Raw genomic sequence first — 21,652 nt, 5'->3', positions numbered from 1 at the left:
ACATAGAACCTTGGGAATGTAGACCTTAGGTACATATAAACCTGGGAATATAGGACCCTGGGAATATAGACCAGCTTCCGAGAGCATGGTCAGATGTTTGCCTGGTCTTCATGGAGCCACCAGGATCACTCACCTGCCTATTTCTGCCTGTCTGTTTATCCTCACAGGGAAGGTGAACCTGGAGAAGCCGCTCCACCTGGTGATCGGTTCCATCAGCCCGACGGCAGTGCTCCTGTCCTGGGGAAACTTCCTGAAGACGCCGTACGAAGGAAACATCATGAACGAGTGTCTGGAGGACGGGTGAGGACGGCCTCGTAACATTCAGTTAGCAATGGGCGTTTTCATAATCCCTTTAATATAATTTAGGACATTTGGATGTTTGAGTGTTAATGGATAAAGTTTTTTTTTTTTGGAAAACGCAGTGTTATCGTTTTTTATAAAGTTAACTAAACGCCCCCAACCGAAATCTGTGAGAAGTCTGAACACTAATGGTGAAAAGGAGCGTGGCTGGTCAATAGAATTTCATTTAAATAATTTTTTAAAGAAGCATTTTAGGAACATTATTATTCTGTGTGAATACGCAGGGATGATAGGATGCCAATCTCAACCTCGACCATGTCCTCTAAAGAAAGCTTTTCAAAATAATTCTTGATAGAGCCAACTGGTGCCAGGGAGGGGAACCCTTTTCAATGTTACATTTGAAATGAAGAACCAATCCCCTAAATATAGTGGTTCATCAGGAGCTGATGGTTCTTTATGGAACCATGCAGTCGTTTAATGAAGTGTTTTGTAAATGGTTCAAAGGTTCCTCAAGGGGCCATGAAAAACAGTTCACTGCAGAACAAGCAGTGGTCTTCAAACGAAGACAGAGGAGAAAAGGTTCTTGGAAACGGCAGCAAACTCTTCTTCTTAAAGGAAAATAAAGGTGCCAGAGGGAACCAATAATAGTTTTCATAGCAGGATTTCTGATTCCACAAAGACCACAGTGCTTTAACGAACCATTTCTATAAACGGTTCTTCAAAGAATCTCCAAGGTACTTAAAAGACCCAGCCAAAAAATCTTTGAGGAATTAGAGATGGATGAACATTTAGATAAAAAAAACATCACAGAGCAGGACAGGAATGATGATGGGAAAGCAAAGTGGAGTTTGTACTCACAGAAAACGTGTTGGTTCCAGGATTCCTGATTTTGGCAAAAGTTTTTCCATCGTCTGAGGTGTGTTGTTTTCGTGAGGCCTTCACTGACACCCAGCCTCATTAAAACCCACTGTCAGTCACGGTGGTCGACCTGAAAAACAAGACTTCATGTTAGTTTGTGAAAACTCGACACCAGAGAGATATGAGGTCTTGACCTGGCGTCGAGACTAAGACAATCTGTTAGCGTTAATTTTATAACACTTTCCCTCTCTCAACAACAGCACAACACAGCCTTAATAGAGCCCTCAAAGTCAGCAGAAAGATGTAATATCACCCCAGCACCGAAGAAATCCAGTTCATTCAATACATGCACTGCAATAAGAAAAAAAAAAACAACATAGGAGAGGCGAGTGTGAAGGCTGGGCATGGATTCGGTTTTTCACAGCTCGTGTTGAACAAAAAATAGTCTGAGCCTCCGAGGTTTCCTACAAGAGAAAAAAAACTGATAATCCGTTTCACCCCTCCAGAAGTTCATGACGGTCGGCTTCAGGTTTTGCTTGTTCAATGCTGACCAGAAAAGAGACTCAAAAGGCGAGTTCGGCTAATCTTTACGGCATCACGGGCTCGTCTCGAAGGGTTTTGACGTTCCTGGAAAGCGCCTCATTCCGTTTCCTGCAAACCTGCGACCGCAGTCCATGTCCTGAGATTCTGGAGCTTCATTGAGTGTTTTCCATCAGTCGAGGTGAGGGAATCTCCACTTTTTTACTGTACCGCTTTTATTTGATGGCAGGAGTCACTGGTTATTTTGCAGAAGAAGCTTTTTTTCCATGCAAAACATCAAAATGTGCTGCGTTGTCGGAGTGGAAATTAGCCAACAGGATATGGAGCTGTTTCAACAGTTAAATACTTCTTACAGGTTTAAAAAAAAAAAAAAAAAAAAAAAAAAAAAACTCTGAAACCAAAGAGAAACAGCTTTTACAACACAACCATAGGACCTATGTGCAAAATGTTAATGTACAGACTTCTAATTCCCTGAGAGTGTGAATCAGCTGTGGCCAAACGTCAGAGCTCCTTAAAGATGACAGAAAATTACCTCTTTTTTTTTTTTTAGCTGCGACTGGTCAAAAAGTGAAATGAGTAAATGATATTTCATGGCTTTGGGGTTTATAGCCAAAAGACTGATGCTAGATCTGTTCTTATCATGTCAGCAACCACCTTTGCAAAAATAGAAGCAATCCTCTGAAACGCAAGTAAATCCTTTCGATGAAAGGGTCGGGGCGGCCTCTCCAGAAAACACGACTCGGGCACCTCGATGGCCAGAACCTCCGAATGATAATCAGTGTTCATCCTCAGCTCGGATTGCAAAACTTGACTTCATTTTCAAACTATTATGTATTTAAGAGGTTGATGCATCAATAATTAAATGCTCTGAAAAGGAACCATTCTTTACTTTGGGAAGGAACATGTTGAATGTTGCTTTAATTATCTGAAGGATTTGGGTGCAGCAGTTTTATAATCTCCGGTCTCCGTGGGACCGTGGGAGGAACATGGTGAGAACATGCAATTTGCAGCTGGAGTTTCAGGGTGAATAAAGTGTAGTTAGGGCGGGAAAATCTCTCCGTGCGGTGAATTATCGAGCCGAGTCCTAACGAGGACACGATCCTTGGACAGGACAGCAGTAAAACGATCACAGGAGGCTGCTGGGATTCCTGTAATCTAATTACAAAAAATTGGCGGGTGGCTGTCCGGTCACTTACCACAAACCCACACACTAATCCATTTTACATTTAGATGATTAACTGGCTCTCTCATGCGGCACGACTCAAATTGAGAGTAACAGCAGATTAAGCCTCAGTTCCCAGATCGTCAGTGTTACCAAGCAGCCAGGAACAAGGAGGTCAAAGGTCACAGCAAACTGCGGAGACTTTAGTGTTCGTAGAGAAGAGGAGAAACGCCTGGAAAAAAAAGCAATAAAATAAGAACTAAGAGCGACTGAATGAATGTAAGAAGGATTACTAACACTGGAAATGATTCTGTGCAGAGTGACTTCTCTGTTAATCTGATTACAAAAAACCAGAACGCATAATCAGATTACACAGAAAACAAAACAAAAAAAAAAAACTGATCATGAAGTTCATGGATTACTGTTTTATTTCAATAAAGCCAAGAAGAATGCAACATGTAGCTCTGCATAAATCATCTGCTTTACTTTTATATGTTTAGTAAAGACCGATTATGATTCTGTTAGGAGTGACCAAGGAGCATACTTAATCTGATTACACAAATCTGATTGTGTAATCAGATGAAGATTATTAGTAGTTTAGAAACACTGCGAGGAATAAATGGAACATATATTTCTCAATAAAATCAATCTGTTTTAATCTTACATATTTAAGAAAAAAACGAGATGTCAGCATAATCAGATTACCAAAAAAAATTATAGTCATGATGGATTACTGTTTCATGTTTAATAACTGCTGGGAATAAATGCAACATATAGTTCTTGTTTTACTTTTATATATTTAGTAAAGCCTGGATCTGATTCTGTGAGGAGTGACAATAGGATACTTTGTTAATTTGATTACATCTGATAGCATAATCAGATTACAAAAAAAAACCTGATCATGACATTATTGGATTACGTGTTAGGTTCAATAAAGACTGCAGGAATGAATGCATATTGTTCTGAATAAATCATCTGTTTAGTTTTATATATTTTGTAGACGATACAAAACTAATGCAAGAGGAAGCCAGAGGATCTCATAAAAATGAGCTCAGCTGTCACGCTTAGACACTAACATCTGTAATCTGTTCACTGTTTCCTTATCTGAAAGGTCAGCGATTCCTCTCGACATGCAAGCGGTATTAAATGATAAAGACTCGACTCCTGACAGGAGATAAATGCCACGGCCGTTTTTCTCAGTTTCGGCGCTCGTGCAGTTGCTGCTCTCGCTCTTGTGTGACGGCCGGCTCTGTAACGGCTATCACTTTTACAGCTAAGCCCTTCAGACAGGAAACTGCCGCAGAAAAACACATCTGGTTTCTGTTTTCGCCGTGAAGCCGTCAAGGCCCAGAACTTTTCCTGCGCAGACGAGCTGACGTTCAGACGGACGGCAGGTGAGCAGAGCAGCGCCGCGGCCAGGACATTCAACCACCATCGCCGACTGTCCTGCAGCCACTTCTTTGAGCCGCGCCGCCGCAGAGAACTGATTACCAGGCGGTCAGTCGCCTGCAAAACATCAAAACATCACGCTGAGCGGCAGGCAGTCAGACAGGTTTCTATAGCCAGAGCTGTGCTGAAGGTAGCCGCAGTCTCATTGGGTGATTCAAACCTCTAAGAACGACAGTCAGATCAAAGTTTAGTAAAAAAACAGACGAGCTAAGAGAGGAGAACGCTAATGTCATGAACCATAAACAGCAAAAAAAAAAGTCAGTATGAACCACTTCAGTCCTCTCTTCAGTGATCTTCAAACAAGTTAAATTAATACTGCCAGTGGGATGAGATTATCCTGCTTGTTTCAAATGCAGTTTGTCATTGATTTTTTTTTTAGTCTAAATGTGTTGAAACGAGGCAAGAAATGAGGGCAGATCAGCCACTAGGATCAAGAAAAGGACACTGGATTCATTATAGTTCCTGCAACTAGTTAATTAGAGTTGGAAACAAGTGGGATTATCTCCTCCTGCTGGCAGATTATTTTAGTTTGTTTGAGGGAAAATGAAGCTGGGAAGATTCAATCTGAGATGATATCACTTGTAAGTAGGGATGTCTCGATCACGTTTTCTTGCCCCCGAGTCCGAGTCATTGATTTTGAGTATCTGCCGATACCAGAGTCCCAATCCGATTTACTTCTATAAAACCAGGGCTCTCAAGTTTTGAACTGAGTTCAGAGTGAGATTATGGCGGTGGCGTTTTTAATGTTAATGACTAAAATGCACACAAATGAAATAGAAATTACCTTAAATTAATTGAGGTAACAAATAAACAACACTTTATTTATTTATTTACTGTGATCACGGAAATTATAGGTCCCTATACTGTTATTAAAAAAAAAAAATAGCGGCGCAACTTGGTGGGCGTTATCCTGGTAATTTCTCTGTGTGAGAAATACAAGGTGTGTCATGTGAGCGTGTGAACGGATTGAAATGCGTGAGACTTGAGAGCCCTGATAAAACATTATGAAACGAACTAACTATTTTTCTTGTCGTTCTCTTTGAAATATTTCCACACAGCAGACAGAGTAGCAGCATATCACACACCTCAGCTTCAGAACAAAATGCTGTGTGCTGCCGTGTTCCGTGCATGCGCTGTTCAGTGGCGTCTGTCACAGACACACCCGGCCTGTAGTTAATAAATGCTGATAGTTAATAAATATTATTTTATTCTCATTTATTTTTAATCACTAATAGCCCATATATTGTAAATGTGACTAAAAATAATAATAAATATACATATGTGTATATATTATTTATCCGATACCTGATCGGGACGTAACGTCCAAGTTCTGATTGAGTCTGCAGTCACATGATCGGCCCCGATTTCCGGGGCCCCGATTTCCGATCATGTGATTGGATCAGCACAAATCTACTTGTTAGTAGACATTTTTGCAGTGTACCACTCTGCTACTGACTTTAAAAAAAAAACAGCCAAGTTATCTTAAATTAATGTTTAGAAAAACCTCACGTACCCCCTGCAGTGTTCCAGCGTCCCCCCATTTGAGAAGCACTGTTGTTGTTTCTTTACATGTGTAAAACTGTTTAAACTGTTTACCTGGCAGCCATACGTTATCGGAGGTGATTGTCATGATTTGCAGATTAATTGTGTTTTTTCTGTTTTATAATCCCACAAGGCAGAGGTTCCCAGTCCTGTCCTGGAGGTTTTCGTTCCAGCTCTTCTCTTGCACACCTGAGCCAATTAAGGTGCACACACACCTTGATGCACGCTCTGTTCAGGTAGATCTGTTTCAGCCAATCAGCACGAAGCACTTAAGTGGATCAGGTGTGAAAGAGCAGAGCTGGAACAAACCCCTGCAGGGCAGAACAGGGGGTTCTTGGTTTGGGAACCACAGCTGTACGGGATGGGTCACAAGGCAAGACACAAAGTCTGCATGTGCTGCTCATGCATTTTGTACAAACTGAGGTTCTTTGGCTCCACCCACTGAGGTTTAACCAATCAGGTGAAACTAAAACTCACAGCTGCAGAGAGATGACATAAAAAAGATGAACTGTTTGCAATGAAAAAGTGTTGAGCTGGAATGTGTGTGTCTGTGTGGTAGAGATAAAATATGGCCGCCAATCAGCTGACCCACTAGGTTGGCCGCCCCACAGGAAGCCGTCTTTGGTTTACATGTGTTATAAATTTATGTTATCTAAAAAACGTTCGCTTTAATCTTTTGCTCTGCTGGAGTTCCCTCATTTTCAGAGCCTTAATTTGTTCCCCAGCCGCTTTTTCTTATCTTTTATGTGTATTTATGTTCCTTCAGAGGGATTTTCTCAGACGAATCACAATGACAAATGGCTCTGCCGAGGAACATTAAGGAACTGCGCTGTTGTTTTTTCTCACACGCAAAAAGATGTATTTGTTGTGTTTTCCACCTGCAGGTGTTGTGAGGTGTGTGTGTGTGTGTGTGTGTTGAGTGATATTACACCGACTGGGACATGCCGGCATGGTTTTCCATCAGCCCTCGCTCTCCGCTGCCTCCAGTCATACATTATATGTTTTTCCCCTTGTCGAGCGACTTGGAAAAGCCATCGGAAAGCTTGACCCAAAGCTTCCACTGCACCGAGCAGGGACTCAGGGCGTCCTCTACCACTTTGGGCGTCTTATTAAAACCTAATGTCAGTTCCTTCTGCTAAGTGCTTGGCCACCGCCTCGGTATTTGGAGCGCTGCTTTGAAAAATACTACATGAGGGAGTGAAAGTGGAGATGGCTTTGACGGTGACAAGTCGGCCTGGTCAAAGTCTACGCCAGAATTAACAATGCCTAATGGGAGAAGTTGTTTCCACGCTGAGGTCACCACGGTTACCGATGCCCAGATACAAACCACACAGGCCGACTGGGACTGTGCCCCCCCTTCCCCCACCTCGGGGGCCTTGTTAGCACGTGGCTCAAACCTGCGGCGTTAGCGGGACGATCGCAGGCAAAGTCACCCACCGTGAAAAGACGTTCGCCTGAGCGTGGAAACAGGCTGCAAAAAAGAAAAATCCACAATACAACTCTTCATGGTCTCGTATTCGCTTTTAAAATGTTGTTTTGCATGGTAAAAAAAAAAAAAAAAACCAGTGCAATGAGATAATCCCACTTGTTTCCATGGAATATTCTGTGTTGTTTCCTTGATCCTTGCGGCTGATACTGCTGCTGATTTAGTGACTCACATTAGAAGCACTATCCTCTGCATATATATTTACTTTGTTAGTTTTGTTGTGCATCTTATCATCTAAGTTTAATTTTAGTTATAGCTTTCATGAACAAAATTGAGACATACCTCTACCCTGATTTCTTTCCTTCCAAAACAGTTTAATCCTAATCCTCTTTTACAACAGTCAGCACAAACAATGTAAAAAAAAAAATAATCTGCCAGTGGGATGAAATAATCCCACTTGTTTCCAACGTTAAATCAACTTGTTTCCAGGATTTTCTCTAATTGTGATGTTGTGGTAAAAGGCAGGGCTGCCCCCTCGGCCCTCTGCTGTTTGCACTGGATACTGAACCTTCACTGTTCAACAAAAATCTTCATATTTAGTCATGACTCAGAGTCATTTTGCACGTTTCAGCATATTTATAATGATTCCCACTAAACTGGCAGATTACTGATTGAGGAAATCAAGATGTTAAATCTTAATATGAGACAAAATTTGTGCCTTCACTTTTGTCATATATTGTCAGGCATTTAGCCGTCCCACTGGGGTTTAAGTGCATTGCTCAAGGCACTTTGGCAGTTGCTGTTTAGGAAGAGCAGAGCTTTTCTCAGTCACTTCCCCAGCCAGTCTCAGGATTTGAACCGGCAGCCGCCCTGCTGGTCCGCCCTCTGTGTCACATGCGACTCTGCCTCATCTGTTTGCAGGTTCTACACCATCAGGTACAGGGAGAGGAACAGGAAGTGGATCTACCAGACCTGCCCGACCAGCGACACTGTTATTGACAACCTGAAGCCCAACACGCCCTACGAGTTCGGCGTTCGCTCCAACAAGGACGACCGCAGCGGCATGTGGAGCAAGCCGGTCATCCACAACACCAACATGGGCGGTACGCAGCACCATATTCTTTCTGCATGTTGATTCTCTAAAAGTTGGGGTTGTTTCGAAGCGGCTTTCCTGAAAAATCCCAACAGGACTGCATGTTTGAAGGAAGGTGAAAAGGAAACGTGTTTTCTCTGGGCTGAGCTCGCTGCCCTGTTGGTTTCTCTGGTGAATTTCACTGCGTTTCCTCTGTGTTTCACAGACAAGACCCTGCAGAAGCCCTACAAGAAACCTCTGGTAAAGCCAATGGTAAGTGTCACATCAAACCAGCATGAAAACACCAGGATCCTCACTGTAAAAAACCAATCTCCACATTAACAAACCGCTTAGTCTCAGCTTCAGTGCTCAAATCTGGTCCAAAATCCACCAGTGGGAGGAGATAATCCCACTTGTTGCCAGTGCAGTTTCACCTGTTTCAGGATTTTTTAAATGGGATTAGTACCACACACGCCTCCTCCAGTAGAAGTACTGTTCCTCTGCTGGTATTTGACTGCAGTAGAAGTAGAAGTACTGTTCCTCTGCTGGTATTTGACTGCAGTAGAAGTAGAAGTAGTGCAGTAAAAATCTACTGCAGTAAAAGTAAAAGGTGTCTCTTTTAAAATGTCCTGGCAGTAAAAGTGAATGAACTCCTTTTTCCAAAATACATGCTTTTAAAGGGGCATTACGCTCAACTGAAGTGAGGACCCTGTAGACTCAACTGACACATGTGGAATAAGAACATAATTATTATGGTTGAGTCTACATGGTTCTCTCAGCAGTTTTTCATGGTGCAGCTTTTATTGTGAAATGTGGAATTGACAAAAAAACTTAAGCAGGTTCCTCTTCTCATAATTGCTGAGCTTTCATTGTGAAAGGTTCCACAGTCTGTCATTGATCATTTGTTCTCTACAATGGAGACACACACACACACACACACACACACACACACACACACACATGCAAAGGTTAAAGAGGGTCAATGACCTGCCGCAGTGCCTCTCACCTGGCAGCAGCACTGCTGCAGTTGAGGGTTTGAATCCCACCTGCTGTGCTGCTCGTGGTGCCTTCAGGTGCTTCACCAGGTGGGGCTGGCCGTCACGTTCCCCTGCGGACATCACACAGAAAAACAATGGTTCTAAAATTTGTTCTATGAAGAATCATCAGGACCATTTTATTTAGCAGATGGTTCCTTATTTGGAAAACAAAGGGTTCCTCAGTGAACCAGTTGGCCCCTCCAAGAACTTTTTGAAAAATGTTCCTTGGAGAACTTTTTTGTGCCAACTGTCTTGGAAGAACCATTTCGAGTTCCTCAGAGAACGTTTTTCCTTCGGGTCTTTGGAGCACCTTAAGGGATTCTTTGAGGAACGATTTAAAGAAATGGTGCTATAAAGAACCGTGGTCTGGAAGGTTCTTTGTGGAATCAGAAATGGTTCTCTTACAGCACCACTGTGAAGAACTGATTTTGGGTTCTAGTTGGCATCCATGAACCTTTTGTCTTCTCTCATCTTTGAAGAACTATTGCTGGTTCCTCAAAGAACATTTTATTTTATAGCTATTTCAGACACTTTGAACCATTTAAAGAAATGGTTCTTTAAAAAACTGTGTGGTTCCACAACAAACCATCAACTACAGATGAGCCACATTACTTAGTGGGTGGTTCCTCATTGGAAAAGCATTCTTCATTAAACCAATTGGCTCCAACAAGTTTTTTAGAGAACTTTTTTCGGGGGCCAGGGTTGAAGTTCCTGGAAGAACCATTTCTAGTTCCTTAAAGAACTGTTTATGGCTTTTTGAGTCACGTTTCCACAAAGAGCCGTGGTCTGAAAGGTTCTTTGTGGCAACAGGGACAGGTTCTCCCCTGGCATCACTCTGAAGAACCATGTCGGGTTCCAGCTGGCACCTTTATTTTTCTGTGTGTGGTTTAATGGATCGAGCAGCGTTTCCGTGGTTTGGGGTTCAGTTCCCGCCGGGATGTCCTGGATCCAAAACCTGAGTGATGTGGGGTTCTGCACGGAACGGCAGATGTTATTTTATGTTGCTCACCGCTGAAAGGAACGTCTAGGTTTCGTCCAAGCATTATGTAACCTGTGTGTGTGTGTGTGTGTGTGCTGTGTGTGTGTGTGTGTGTGTGTGTGTTTTCAGAGGACCTCACAGAGCCATGAGAGCACACATTTCTATCATGGATCACTTCCTGTGGGCCCCAGCGTGTGTGTGTGTGTGTGTGTGTGTGTGTGTGTGTGTTCCAGGTTCTCAGCACATATATTTCTCAGGACACACTCGTCCAGGTTGATGTGTGTGTTCTGGTGGTTAAAGGTCGAGGCCGTCATGTCAGAGCGACACATACACACACACACACACACACACACACACACACACACACAGCTCAGTCTCAGTATTTCAACAAGAGCCGAATCCAGAGAAAACTTAAAGGAACAGTTCACCCAAAATACAAAGATATGTCCAAACCTGCATCAGTCCGCTGCCAGGGTGGAAGGATACAGTTTGACGTGTTCTTTGCCCAGAAAGTAGTTCCCAGAGAAACAAAATCATCTCAGCTGAGGCTGAAGTTTAGAGCAGAGGAACATCAGGAGAACCTGCAGGCGATATGAGGCAGTAACGCTCTGTCGTGAAAGGGGCGGGGCCCTGAATCTGCGGCTGCACTTGATTGAAGAGCAATGAGTTTAAACCATCAGGCGGTTTAGAAATCAGCTGATATCTGATATCTATTATGTAAAATTAATGTTTTTTTATTTTATTTATTTATTTTTTGTGACATATTGTTTTTATTTTATATTTTTTTTAAAACTTTTTACCATATTGTTTTTATTTATTTTTACCAAAAATTCTTACCATGTTGTTTATTTTATTTACTTTGTTTTAACCATATTATTTATTTTATTTATTTTATTTATTTGCCATATTCTTCTAGTTTATTTTATTTTAATTTGCTTATTTGTATTATTACCATATTTTTGTTTATTTACTTTTTTACCATGTTGTTTTTTATTTTTATTTTATTTAATTTTTGCCATATTGTTTCTTTAATTAAATTAAATTTCATTTCACACTGAAGGTCCAACCAGCATTTGTGTTTTGCAGAAACCTGTGGGACCTCACGCTCTATTCCCGCCACGGCCCGGTAAGTCTCTCCCTCCTTGTTGTTGTTTCTTTATGGTTCTAAGAGGACGTGCGATGCTGTCAGGCGCTGCAGTGTGTGAGCGAGCCTGTCCTGTCCGGCAGCACTCGCTGTTTTACACTATCGTTAGCGGTGGCCCGAGCCGCCGATAGGAATTTAAATGCAGCGCAGGAATGTAGAGCGTCTGGTTTCAGAGGCGATGACGATAAAAACACAGACGATTAAAGGTCTGACCGAGTTTTTACTGCCACTGCCACACCGGTTCTGAACATGAAGGTTCTTTAAACATGAAGGAGGCTGGGTGTCGCTGGGCTTTACCCTCCTTCAGTCTGAGCAGCAGAGACAGTTTAAATACCATAAAACAGCAAAATACCAGACAAACAGAAAATAATAATAATTTAGAAATACTTGTATTTGTTTTGTAGCTTCAGAGCCATTTCAACTCATTTTAATCAAATCCAATAAGTTCATGTCTGTACTCCACGTCAGTTCAGCTTATAGAGTTGATATAAAAGCACAAATATTGATGATTGGCAATCCATTCTCTTCTCTTTGAAGAATCATTGCTGGTTCCTAAAGAACTGTTTTATTATGCCTCAAAAAAAAAAAAAAAAAAAAAAACCACTTTATTTAGGCTTCCTCATTTTGAAAAGGGTTCTTCATTGAATCAATCAGCTTCACCATTAACTATTTAGAAATGGTTCTCCTACAGCATCACTGTGAAGAACTGTATTTGGTTCCAGTTGACACCTTTTAGAATGAGAATCACCTGCTGTTCCCATGAACCATTGCTGTTCCTCAAAGAACTTTTTTCATGGCTCTTTGACGGAACCATGTGGTTCTATGAAGAACCATTAACCACTGATAAGCCACTTTATTTAGTGGAGGGTTCTTCATTTCAGATATAACATTGGAAATGGTTCTTCGTGAAACCAAGTGGCTCCACCAAGAACTATTTTGAGGAACCTGCAGGAACCCTGTTTCACCACCTGATGCACTTTGTCCTGCAGCATTGTTCCGAAGCTCCTGGTGTGTAAATGCTGCTCCTGTGTGTGTGTGTGTGTGTGTGTGTGTGTGTGTGTGTGTGTGTGTGTGTGTGTGTGTGTGTGTGTGTGTGGGTTCCTCTGCGTTCTCAGCTCTCCACAACAGGACGCAGTCCCGCCTGCCCCCCCTGCTCAAAACCCCCGGGTTCCCCGCGGCACCCAGGACGTCTTTCGGTGATTATCTCCTTCAGCTTCTGGCTCTCATCACAGTTTTTGTTCTCAGGGCAGCAGAGGCACCTTCACCCCTGACCTCTGACCCCTGACCTCTGACCCGTGACTTCTGACCTCTCCTGTCAGGCTTTGCTGTTGCTGGCCTTTTCATTGACCTTCAGGTTCTGGACGTGCAGTGGAACCTGCCTCACCTGGTCTCATTTTTAGTCTAAATTCTGTTTCAGAGGCTTTTTCACCCGGATATGATTCAAATTCTGGAAGGAAATGCAAAATTCACAGAGTTTTATGGCATCAAAATGGTCCAGTTTTCACTGAAAGTCTGGAGCGGGGTCAAGATCAACACTACACGTTGACCAGTATATATGATTATTATTATTGTGTATAAATAATGATATTAATACAGTTGGCTGAGTGCTTCACCACCTCGAAATCAAGTCACATAAGTGAAAACAAAACCAAAAAACAAAAGAAACAAAAAGTTCATACCAGCTTGAGTTGGGTCTACACGGTCCACAGTGAACTGCCAGAGGGAAACGCTGAACTCATCGAGTTTATTGGTGTAAATCTTTGTGTGTATGGCACCACAGTGCCATACACACAAAGATTACAGCATCAAAATAAAGTGAGAAAAGTAAAAATATGAAACAAAAGAAAAGGTTTGCGGAGAAAAAATCATCAATGTAGCTGTACTGTGTTTGGTTCTACATGGTCCTCATCATCCTACAACTGTGTGCACATTTAGGAATTAAAAACAAAAATTTAAACATCAGTACAAGCAGCTTCAAACTCCTTTTGGTCAACTCTGCTCCCTTCCTCTTCACCTGACACTTTTTTACTTTCATGACTTTTGTTTTGAAAACTCTTCCCTTTAACCTTCTTATAAAAAAGCACTTGTTATTTCCCACAGCACCACCCGTGAGCCGCCAGGAACTGTCCCCCTGCCCGGCTCCGCTGAGCCACAATGGCCTCAGCTGTCACTGGGTAACAGAGATTACCGGTTTCATTTTATTTTGAAAAACTACACAGCTTCACTGGCCTGCTTGGCTGAGCCTAAGGGGGAGGGGGGTGGGGAGGTTGTGATTGGCCGCATGCTGGCATGCCTTGTGAGAGTTAGAAAGTCAATGACAGACGAGAAGGTGATGATGATGATGGTGATGATGTCACTGGAAGTCAGAGGCTATCAGTAAGTTTTGCCCTCCCCGCCCGCTGAGGAGCCGCCAGTGATCTGACAGCGATGATGCTTCCTTTGTGTAACCGTGGCAACCATACCATCCAACCCCCCGTCCCTGTGCTGGTCGCCTTGTGAAGTCGTTGCCATGCCGATCTGATCAGTCCGCATGATGGGACCGCATGCCAGCCGGTTCAGACGCAGACGTGTTGGGGTTTCCCTCTGGGGAAAGGCAACACAAGTCGTTCTGCAGAACCCCCCCCCTCACCCGCACTAACGTTCTGCCTGTCTCCTAACAAGCACAGTGTCTTCTGGACTTCTCTGTATTTCTACGAGGTACCAGATTATGGGACCAAAGCATACACATTTAAATTTGACTTTAATTTCTAGAACCCATTGAAGACTATTGAAGAGTCAAAGATGTGCAAGCTGGTTACTCTCATGTCTCTATAGTTGTTGGTGATGATGAGACGAACCAAAATGCATGTCTGCTTGTTTTTAAAACCCAAATCCAATCAACACCATCTCAAATAAAAAAAAAAAAGGTCCTGAAATGTGCCCATGATCACAGTACCTCTCTTCTCTCTCACCTCAGACAAAGGAAACAGTTTTAGAAATGACAGCAAGCAAGCAGGGCATCGTCTTCCTGCTGTCCCCATCTCCTGCCCACCAAAGCCCCTACCACCACCACCACCACCACCAGTACCACCACCAGTACTACCACCAGTACCACCACCAGTACCACCAGTACCACCACCAGTACCACCAAAGCCTCCCCTCTCCCTAAGTTACCCTCAAACGGTGACTCGCTTCAGGGGCAGACTCAGTCCAGGGTGCCCACTAGTGCCACAGAGAAGCCTCATAACCCCTCTGGTAATTTCCAACTTCCACTTTCAGTACTTATTATTCTCTTTCTTTTTGTTTCCCCTTTTCGTAGAGTTTGTGGAAGATTGGAGTTTGCTGTTTGCGGGTTACGCAGTGTCTGTAAAATAGTAAGGAGTATCAGAAAAAACTTTCAAAAAGATCTATGGAGTTTGAGATCTGTGACTGTGGCTTTAACTCCTGTTGGCGCTCTTTAGGACATCAGCGAAAATAACAGTGTCATTTGCAAACAGTGAGCAGTTTAAAGGCTTGGCAGCTGCCAGTTGACTGGTGTTTTTCACTTTTTATGACTGCAGTATCTCAACTTTCCTTACTTATTTTAGAATTCCTTTTAATTGCCTTTTTATGTGCAAACAAGTCCTGTGAAGATTAAACCAATGACACAAGAAGTGTAAGTTGTAATTACGGCAACTCGCTTCAGGGGTGGGACTCAGCCCAAGGCGCTCATAACCCCTCTGGTAATTTCCAACTTCCAAGCTTTCAGTACTTATTGTTCCTTTTCATTTGTTCCCACTTTTTGCAAAGTGCGTGATAACGGTGATGTTTGGAAGATTGCAGTTTGCTGTTTGTGGGTTACAAAGTGTCTGTAAAATATTAAGGAGGGTCAGAATCAAGTTTCAAAAATATTTCCCTTGATATAGGAGTTTGAGATCTGTTCCTGTGGCTTAACTCCTACTGGCGCTCTTTACGGCATCAACAAAAATACAGTGTCATCTGCAAAGAGTGAGCAGTTTAAAGGCTCAGCAGCTGCCAGTTGACTGGTGTTTTGAATTTTACAACTGCAGTATCTCAGCTTTTGTTATTTATTTAAGAATTCTTTTTAATTGCCTTTTTTATGTGCAAACAAGTCCTGTAAGATTTTTAAAAACCTTGCAAGGAAGTATATGTTTTAATTATATGTACGCCATCTTTCCAGGTTTCTTTTAAATCCAAAAAATCCACTGGGCTTTCTCGTGTTAACCATTCTCTTTCCCACGCAGCTTTCAGCAAACCACAGGATGGATCGTCCCTGCTGAGATCAGTTTTGGCCAATGAGAGAGCCAAAAATATTAACAACCTGGGTAATGATGACCTCATCAAAGGAATGGCCATGCTTTGTGTGTCAAAGCCGGTGTTGCTTCCCCTCTGTCTGTCTGCTGTACTCCATGTCTGCGGTCACCATCTTGTTGTTCCCCATGCAGCTTCCGATCGCCATCCAGTTAAAAGGCACTTTGTTTTGTCCACAGGAGTGTCGACCCGCCCGCGGCGTGGAGCGGGTCGTCCTGTTATTGCACCTCTAAACATTTCATCCCACATGGCCGGCGATGTTCTGCATGCCGCGCACAATCTTACAGTCATGGTTGCGTCCCGCTACCAAAACTCATCACTGGCTTATATGACTGTCATTTCCCAAGATTGTGAGCGCTTAAAGAGCCTTAGACTGTCATGAAGTTCATTTCTACACGCAGTCCATCGATGCTAATGACATCTAACCGTCCATTTGACCATGTGGCAAATAAATGAAATCTCCTGTGTGCTTGGAGCAGAAACAAAAATAAGAAGCATCAGGTTTAACCCTCTGAACCATGAGCCGTGGGGCGGGAGGTTTTTTGTTTAAGTTTTATTTAACCCTACTTTGTCCTGTAAAAAATTGTTTTGTTGCTATTTTATTTTTGGATTAGGATTAGTGTTTGGATTTTTTTCCCAACATTCTACATTCTCCAAAAAAAAAAAAAAAAAAAAAAAAAAAAGGGGCAAAGTAGTGATTTTTAAAATGTATATTTCGAAAGAAATAAAATGAATTCTGTTGGGTGGGTTAAATAATCCATTTCAAATTAAAAGGCCTCCTGTGGGCTCCTGGTTTTTAGAGGGTGATTCTAGCTGAGTCGTCCATCACTAACCTCACTGTTCAGGGCTGCTGCTCACCACCTGAGACAGACATGAGATGCTAATGGTAACCAAGGTACCTGCCGTTGTTTTTTTTTTTTTTTTTTTTTTTTTTTGATCTTCTAGGTCAAGGCAGCAAAAGAAATCTCCCTTCGTCGTTGCCGCTGAGGCCCTATGGCCCCGCCGCTACCACGGTTTTCCAGATCCATGAGGCCGACAGCGAGAACCCCCTCTTTCCCTTCTCTAACGGCTTCAGACAGCCCTACTCTTCCTCTAGAGCCAGTAACTCATCCCTGAGCACCGGGACATCAGGGGGTAACCGAACACCCCAACCCCCTCCTCCATTCTCCTCCACAACCTTTTGCCTCTTCTCAAACTTCTCACATTATCTTAATTTTTTTTGGACACTTTCCCGCCGCTCCCCTCCAGTTAATCCAAATCAAGCCCGAATGTCGAGCGCAGATTTGACATGTGCGGCGGTGGTTTCACAGCGTGATCCGTCACGCTCTGACAGACCCCATCGGCTCTCGGCTTACAATTTGGTCACGGGTGTCTGTCACATCTCCACCACCGAGCGAAGCCGCCGACGCTCAGCCTTTGGACTGGTTTGGTGTTGACCTTCTCCTACATCCTGGTCGTGTCTCCACTGATTCGCTCCGCCACTTAAGATCATTTAATTTCAAAGGGAACCACAAAAAAGAAAATACTAAAACAGGCCAAAGGAGTTTCCATTTCCACAGCGGCTCACATCTCACTGACTCTCACATTTATTTAAGATGTTGTAAGTTTAATACTTTGTTGTTTTTTTCCCTTCGTTTTTGCTCATTTGCGAGCCCTCAGATCCAGTTTGTGCCTGTGATAGTGAACCTTTCAGCTGAACAACCATATAAGTCGGTTTTTATGCTTCATTATATGAAGACAGCAAGTTTAGAGATGACACATTACCACTCCTCGTCATACGGCAAAATAATTCTTTAAATTCAGTTTTGCGGCTTGAAATGTTTGCCTGATTCCCTTAAAACAAGTGCAGTTATCTGTCAGAGAGGTGAGATGGTTTCTCTTGTTTCCAGAAATCACATCAACGGAAAAGATCTCTGCATCATTTTAGACACATTCCCAGGAAATCCTCATGTTTGGCGTCTCTGGAACCTAGAACCTTTCAAAATAAAGTTCTGTAGTTTTGAAGAAAACGCACGGCTGCCACGTGTGAAAGTTGATAGACAGTGGAAACAAGTCAAACCATCAAAATATTTTTCCCACAAAAGCATTTAAACACAAGAAGTCTAATGCAGCAACACTGAATCTGACCTTTAAATACATAATTTTAATAATTATAAATACTGTTGTATTATGATTGTTTTTGCAAATTTTCTTTCCCCCCTTATTTTTCCCCCTTTTTTTTAAAAAAATGTTTGACTAATGTTCCAGTGATATTTTGTGAATTTGGTAATCAAATTTTTCTTAGCAAATTGCTCAGTTTCTTTGTAAAAGTATTGGGAAAAGAGTGATAAGTAAATTAGCAAGAAATGACCAGATATTGGACAGAAATTAGAAAAAAAGTTAAAAGAAAATTGCTTAAAAAAAAAATGTAAAAGAAAAAAAGAAATAAAAGAAAAAAGAAAAAAGCAACAAAATATATATTTTGTAATTTACAAGAAAATACCTATAATATATATATATATATATATATACACATATATATATATACACACTAATATATATATACACGTATATATATATATTATGTATATATATATATATATGATATATATATATATATATATATATATATATATAGATATATATTTAATTACATGAAAAACTTCAATTATAATTATTAAATGATGTATTTAAAGGTCAGATCAGTGATGCTGGATCGGATCTCTAATCCTCATTTTGCTGAGGACCCCCCAGACAGCCTTTGAGGACCCCTGAGGGTCCCCAGGCCTCCACTTTGACAGCCACTGCTCTGAAATGCCCACAGCACAGACTTAAATGGTTGATCGTCTGCAGGGTTCAGTCGGTAACGCTGAGTCTTCTCCCCGCAGTAACCGCCAGCAGCCAGGGGGCGCTGCCCTGCCTAAGCCAGCCCTCTGGTCAGGCCTCCACTGGGTAACACACACCTCGTCTGTCTTGTGCGCTCCTCCCCCATCATTAACCTGGTCGCTTTTGCAGCATCTCCATCTCCACTGTAGCTCATGTTGGTGTCGTTCTCTCCATCCATTGTGTTTATAATGTGTGATCCATCCATCCTTCCATCCCTCCATCCATCCATCCATCTGTCAGTCTGTTCTTCCGTGTTGCCATGTGTCTTGAGTCAGGCTTCTGCAGATTCACCGCTGTGGCAGATTTCCACAAAGCTTCTGGCGAGTTCTGCTTCAAATAATCAAGTGGCTGTCGGAGCGGATCTTGATTATTTGAGTAGTTACACGAGTCCAGCAGATCATCTGTGTGTGTGTGTGTGTGTGTGTGTGTGTGTGTGTGCCATGTGGTGGCAGCGGGGGATTTTAGCTGTTTGGGTTTTCTTTCGCTGTGGTTGGTTTACGTTCTTGCAGAAACTGAGGCAGTTTCAGAGGCCTTCTGCGAGCCTCGTGGGGCTCTCTGGATGCTGGGCTGCAGAAACTACTTCACTGTCTCCGTTAACATCCAATCATCTGTTTTAATTCCATGAAAATATTAAACATAAAAGTATTAGCCATTTTGAGGAAGATAGGGAAGAACCTGAAATCCTACGGCTGGCTTCACACGCTGCAACTTGAGTGCAGTTTGACATTTCAGTAAAAGTCAAGAATTGGGCTGTCGCTCGGTGGCACAGCAGTGGTCAAACTTTTGTTGGGTGAAAACCACGTATCTAAAAACCACGTATCTGAAAACCATGATTCACCTGCTCCTCTACGGGTTAAGAACACTCTACAATCCTTTGGATTTATGAAATCTTTTCAAAATTAATTGGATGAACTGAGAAATCAGCTAGCTAGCTGAAGTGTGGTCTGGCGTCCCCCAAGGGTCATTCATGGGCCTCCAGGAAGTTTAATTTCACGATGATTTAATTCACTAGAAAGAGGGCCACTTTGGAAATAAAATTATTAAAACTTTACATCTTTATTATTGATGCATGACTTTTTGCCATGCATTACTTTTGATTTTCAAACAAACAAACTTTGAATCTGTTCAAGTGTGGCATCTAAACAGTACATTTTCACATTAATCAGTGTGAACTTGAGGCTCTGGAGCATGAAGAAGTTTTGAAAACCCCTGAGCTAACTAGAAAGAGAAGCTGCGTCCTGGAGATCCAAGGTTTCTGTTTGCAGCCAGTTGCACTGTGTAAATCCAGCCCATCAGAGCCTGCATGCATTTTATTTGTTGTATATGTTTTCGATGTAATAACGTTGCTTGTTCTTGAGTTGAGAACTGTTACCATTCTTAAGTCATTTTCTCTGTAAATACAGTGTGACAGTTACTCATGTGTAAGATGTGTAGAGGGGAGATTTAGTCTTTTGTTGGATTTATTTGATGCATGACCTGCATGTTTGTCCTGTGCAGTGAGCATGAGCTGGTTTGGGTTTTTCGGTGTCCATCTCCATCATTTTCATCCATTTTCCATGTTGGGTCTGTTTCCTGTTGTATGTGCAAAAAAAAAAAAAGTCAAGGTAGAGTCGATGACGTCATGAGGTGACGATGCAAAACAGTGGAATGCTCAAGGAGTCATAGTTAAACAGATTTTATCACTGTCGCCTTCAGGGTCAAGCTGATGTTGAAATGGTTGCTAGAGAACTCATGGTTGCAGAGGACAGACAGCAGTTTTAATCCTGATGCTTTTCCTGCTGCAGTGAACAACTCATTGCTGGAGGACAAGAAAGCCGAGTTCCCCGGTGTGTTCGGTCGATCAGGGCCCACCACTGAGGAGCGGTTTTATGGTTGGTAACGGCATGATTCTAGCCTGTCTGCACCCAAAACTCGCCCACACCATGTGCTGACTGGCGCTTCAGTTGCTCGACCGCCAAAACTGCATGATGTGGCCATGTTAAATGTCCAAAATCAAATCTTGAGCGGGCCCAAAAATGGTCGTCATAACTGGCACCTTTGGCCAAAAGGCTTCGGTGGAGCCTGTGGAAATACTTTCCACTCGGAAAGTATGCGCTCCTCTGATCGTTAGCTTACTTTTCAGAACCTCATTTTGGCGTGCGCCAATGCCCAGCTTTGCGCTTTTTCTCACCACAGAAATCTGAAGAACAAACTGTTCCTTATTAGCTTTGCCCTGTGACGAACCTGGCGTTTGGATTGGACCGTTGGAGTTATTTTAGTCTTTTTTCCTGTCCAGGGTCCACGTGCTTAAGCCTTTGCTTCTTGCTTGATTGCAAGCATTGACTTTCTAAGAAGGATGAGCTTCAGAGCTTCAGACTGCTGTGCATTGCTGCAGAGATGCCAGTGTTTAGAGAAACCTCACGCGGTCAAGACGGCATGGCGTGCATCGACAAGTCCTCCTCCAAATGTGGAAACCGCTGTTTGCTGTGAAAAAAAAAAAAAAAAAATCATAGCAGCCTTCATTTCATTTTGCCTCACGCTGCGATCACAGGGCGTTGCTTGAAACGCTGTGATCTTACGGCATTTTCCAGGCAAGATCGATTTCAGTGCAGTTTCCACATCAGGGTCCATGTTGTCTTGCATGCACGCTTTGGAATTATGATTTTCATGCTCAGGATACAGGTTACAAAACAACATTCACAGCTGACAGAGAAAGCTTTCTGTGCGGAAGGGCTTTCTTGAATAATATCCATCTTAGCCAAGAAAACAATGGAGATTTTGATGTCCAGTATGTTTGATTTTAAACGAACCACATCTCAGGGAATAAGAAAATTCAACAAAAGCTGCATGCTACAGGCAAACTGGCAGCTTAACCCCCCCCACCCCCCCACCACCACTACCACCATCATAGCTATTTACATGTAACTGATTGAGAGGAATGTGCCTGTGTTGTTTCATGTTACGAACTAAAATGATTCAGGACTTCATCATCTTTCATGTTCTGGCTTT

General features: G+C 42.5%; 1 protein-coding gene across 1 annotated transcript in view; it reads left to right on the top strand.

Annotated features, from left to right (window-relative positions):
• The window catches only part of LOC115369737 (target of Nesh-SH3-like), a 55,221-nt gene that overhangs the window by 22,525 nt on the left and 11,044 nt on the right, over positions 1-21,652 (top strand). Inside the window, 12 exon segments of the mRNA XM_030066406.1 lie at positions 168-300; positions 8,199-8,380; positions 8,576-8,622; positions 11,452-11,491; positions 12,625-12,705; positions 13,610-13,683; positions 14,466-14,584; positions 14,586-14,743; positions 15,733-15,813; positions 16,745-17,223; positions 18,632-18,714; positions 20,360-20,535. Of these exon segments, the coding sequence (XP_029922266.1) occupies positions 168-300; positions 8,199-8,380; positions 8,576-8,622; positions 11,452-11,491; positions 12,625-12,705; positions 13,610-13,683; positions 14,466-14,584; positions 14,586-14,743; positions 15,733-15,813; positions 16,745-17,223; positions 18,632-18,714; positions 20,360-20,535 (1,653 nt within the window).

This window comes from Myripristis murdjan, chromosome 2 (genome assembly GCF_902150065.1).
Source record: "Myripristis murdjan chromosome 2, fMyrMur1.1, whole genome shotgun sequence".
NCBI lineage: Eukaryota > Metazoa > Chordata > Actinopteri > Holocentriformes > Holocentridae > Myripristis > Myripristis murdjan.
The sequence above is the reverse complement of the archived record's forward strand: the minus strand, read 5'-3'. Positions and strand labels throughout refer to the sequence as shown.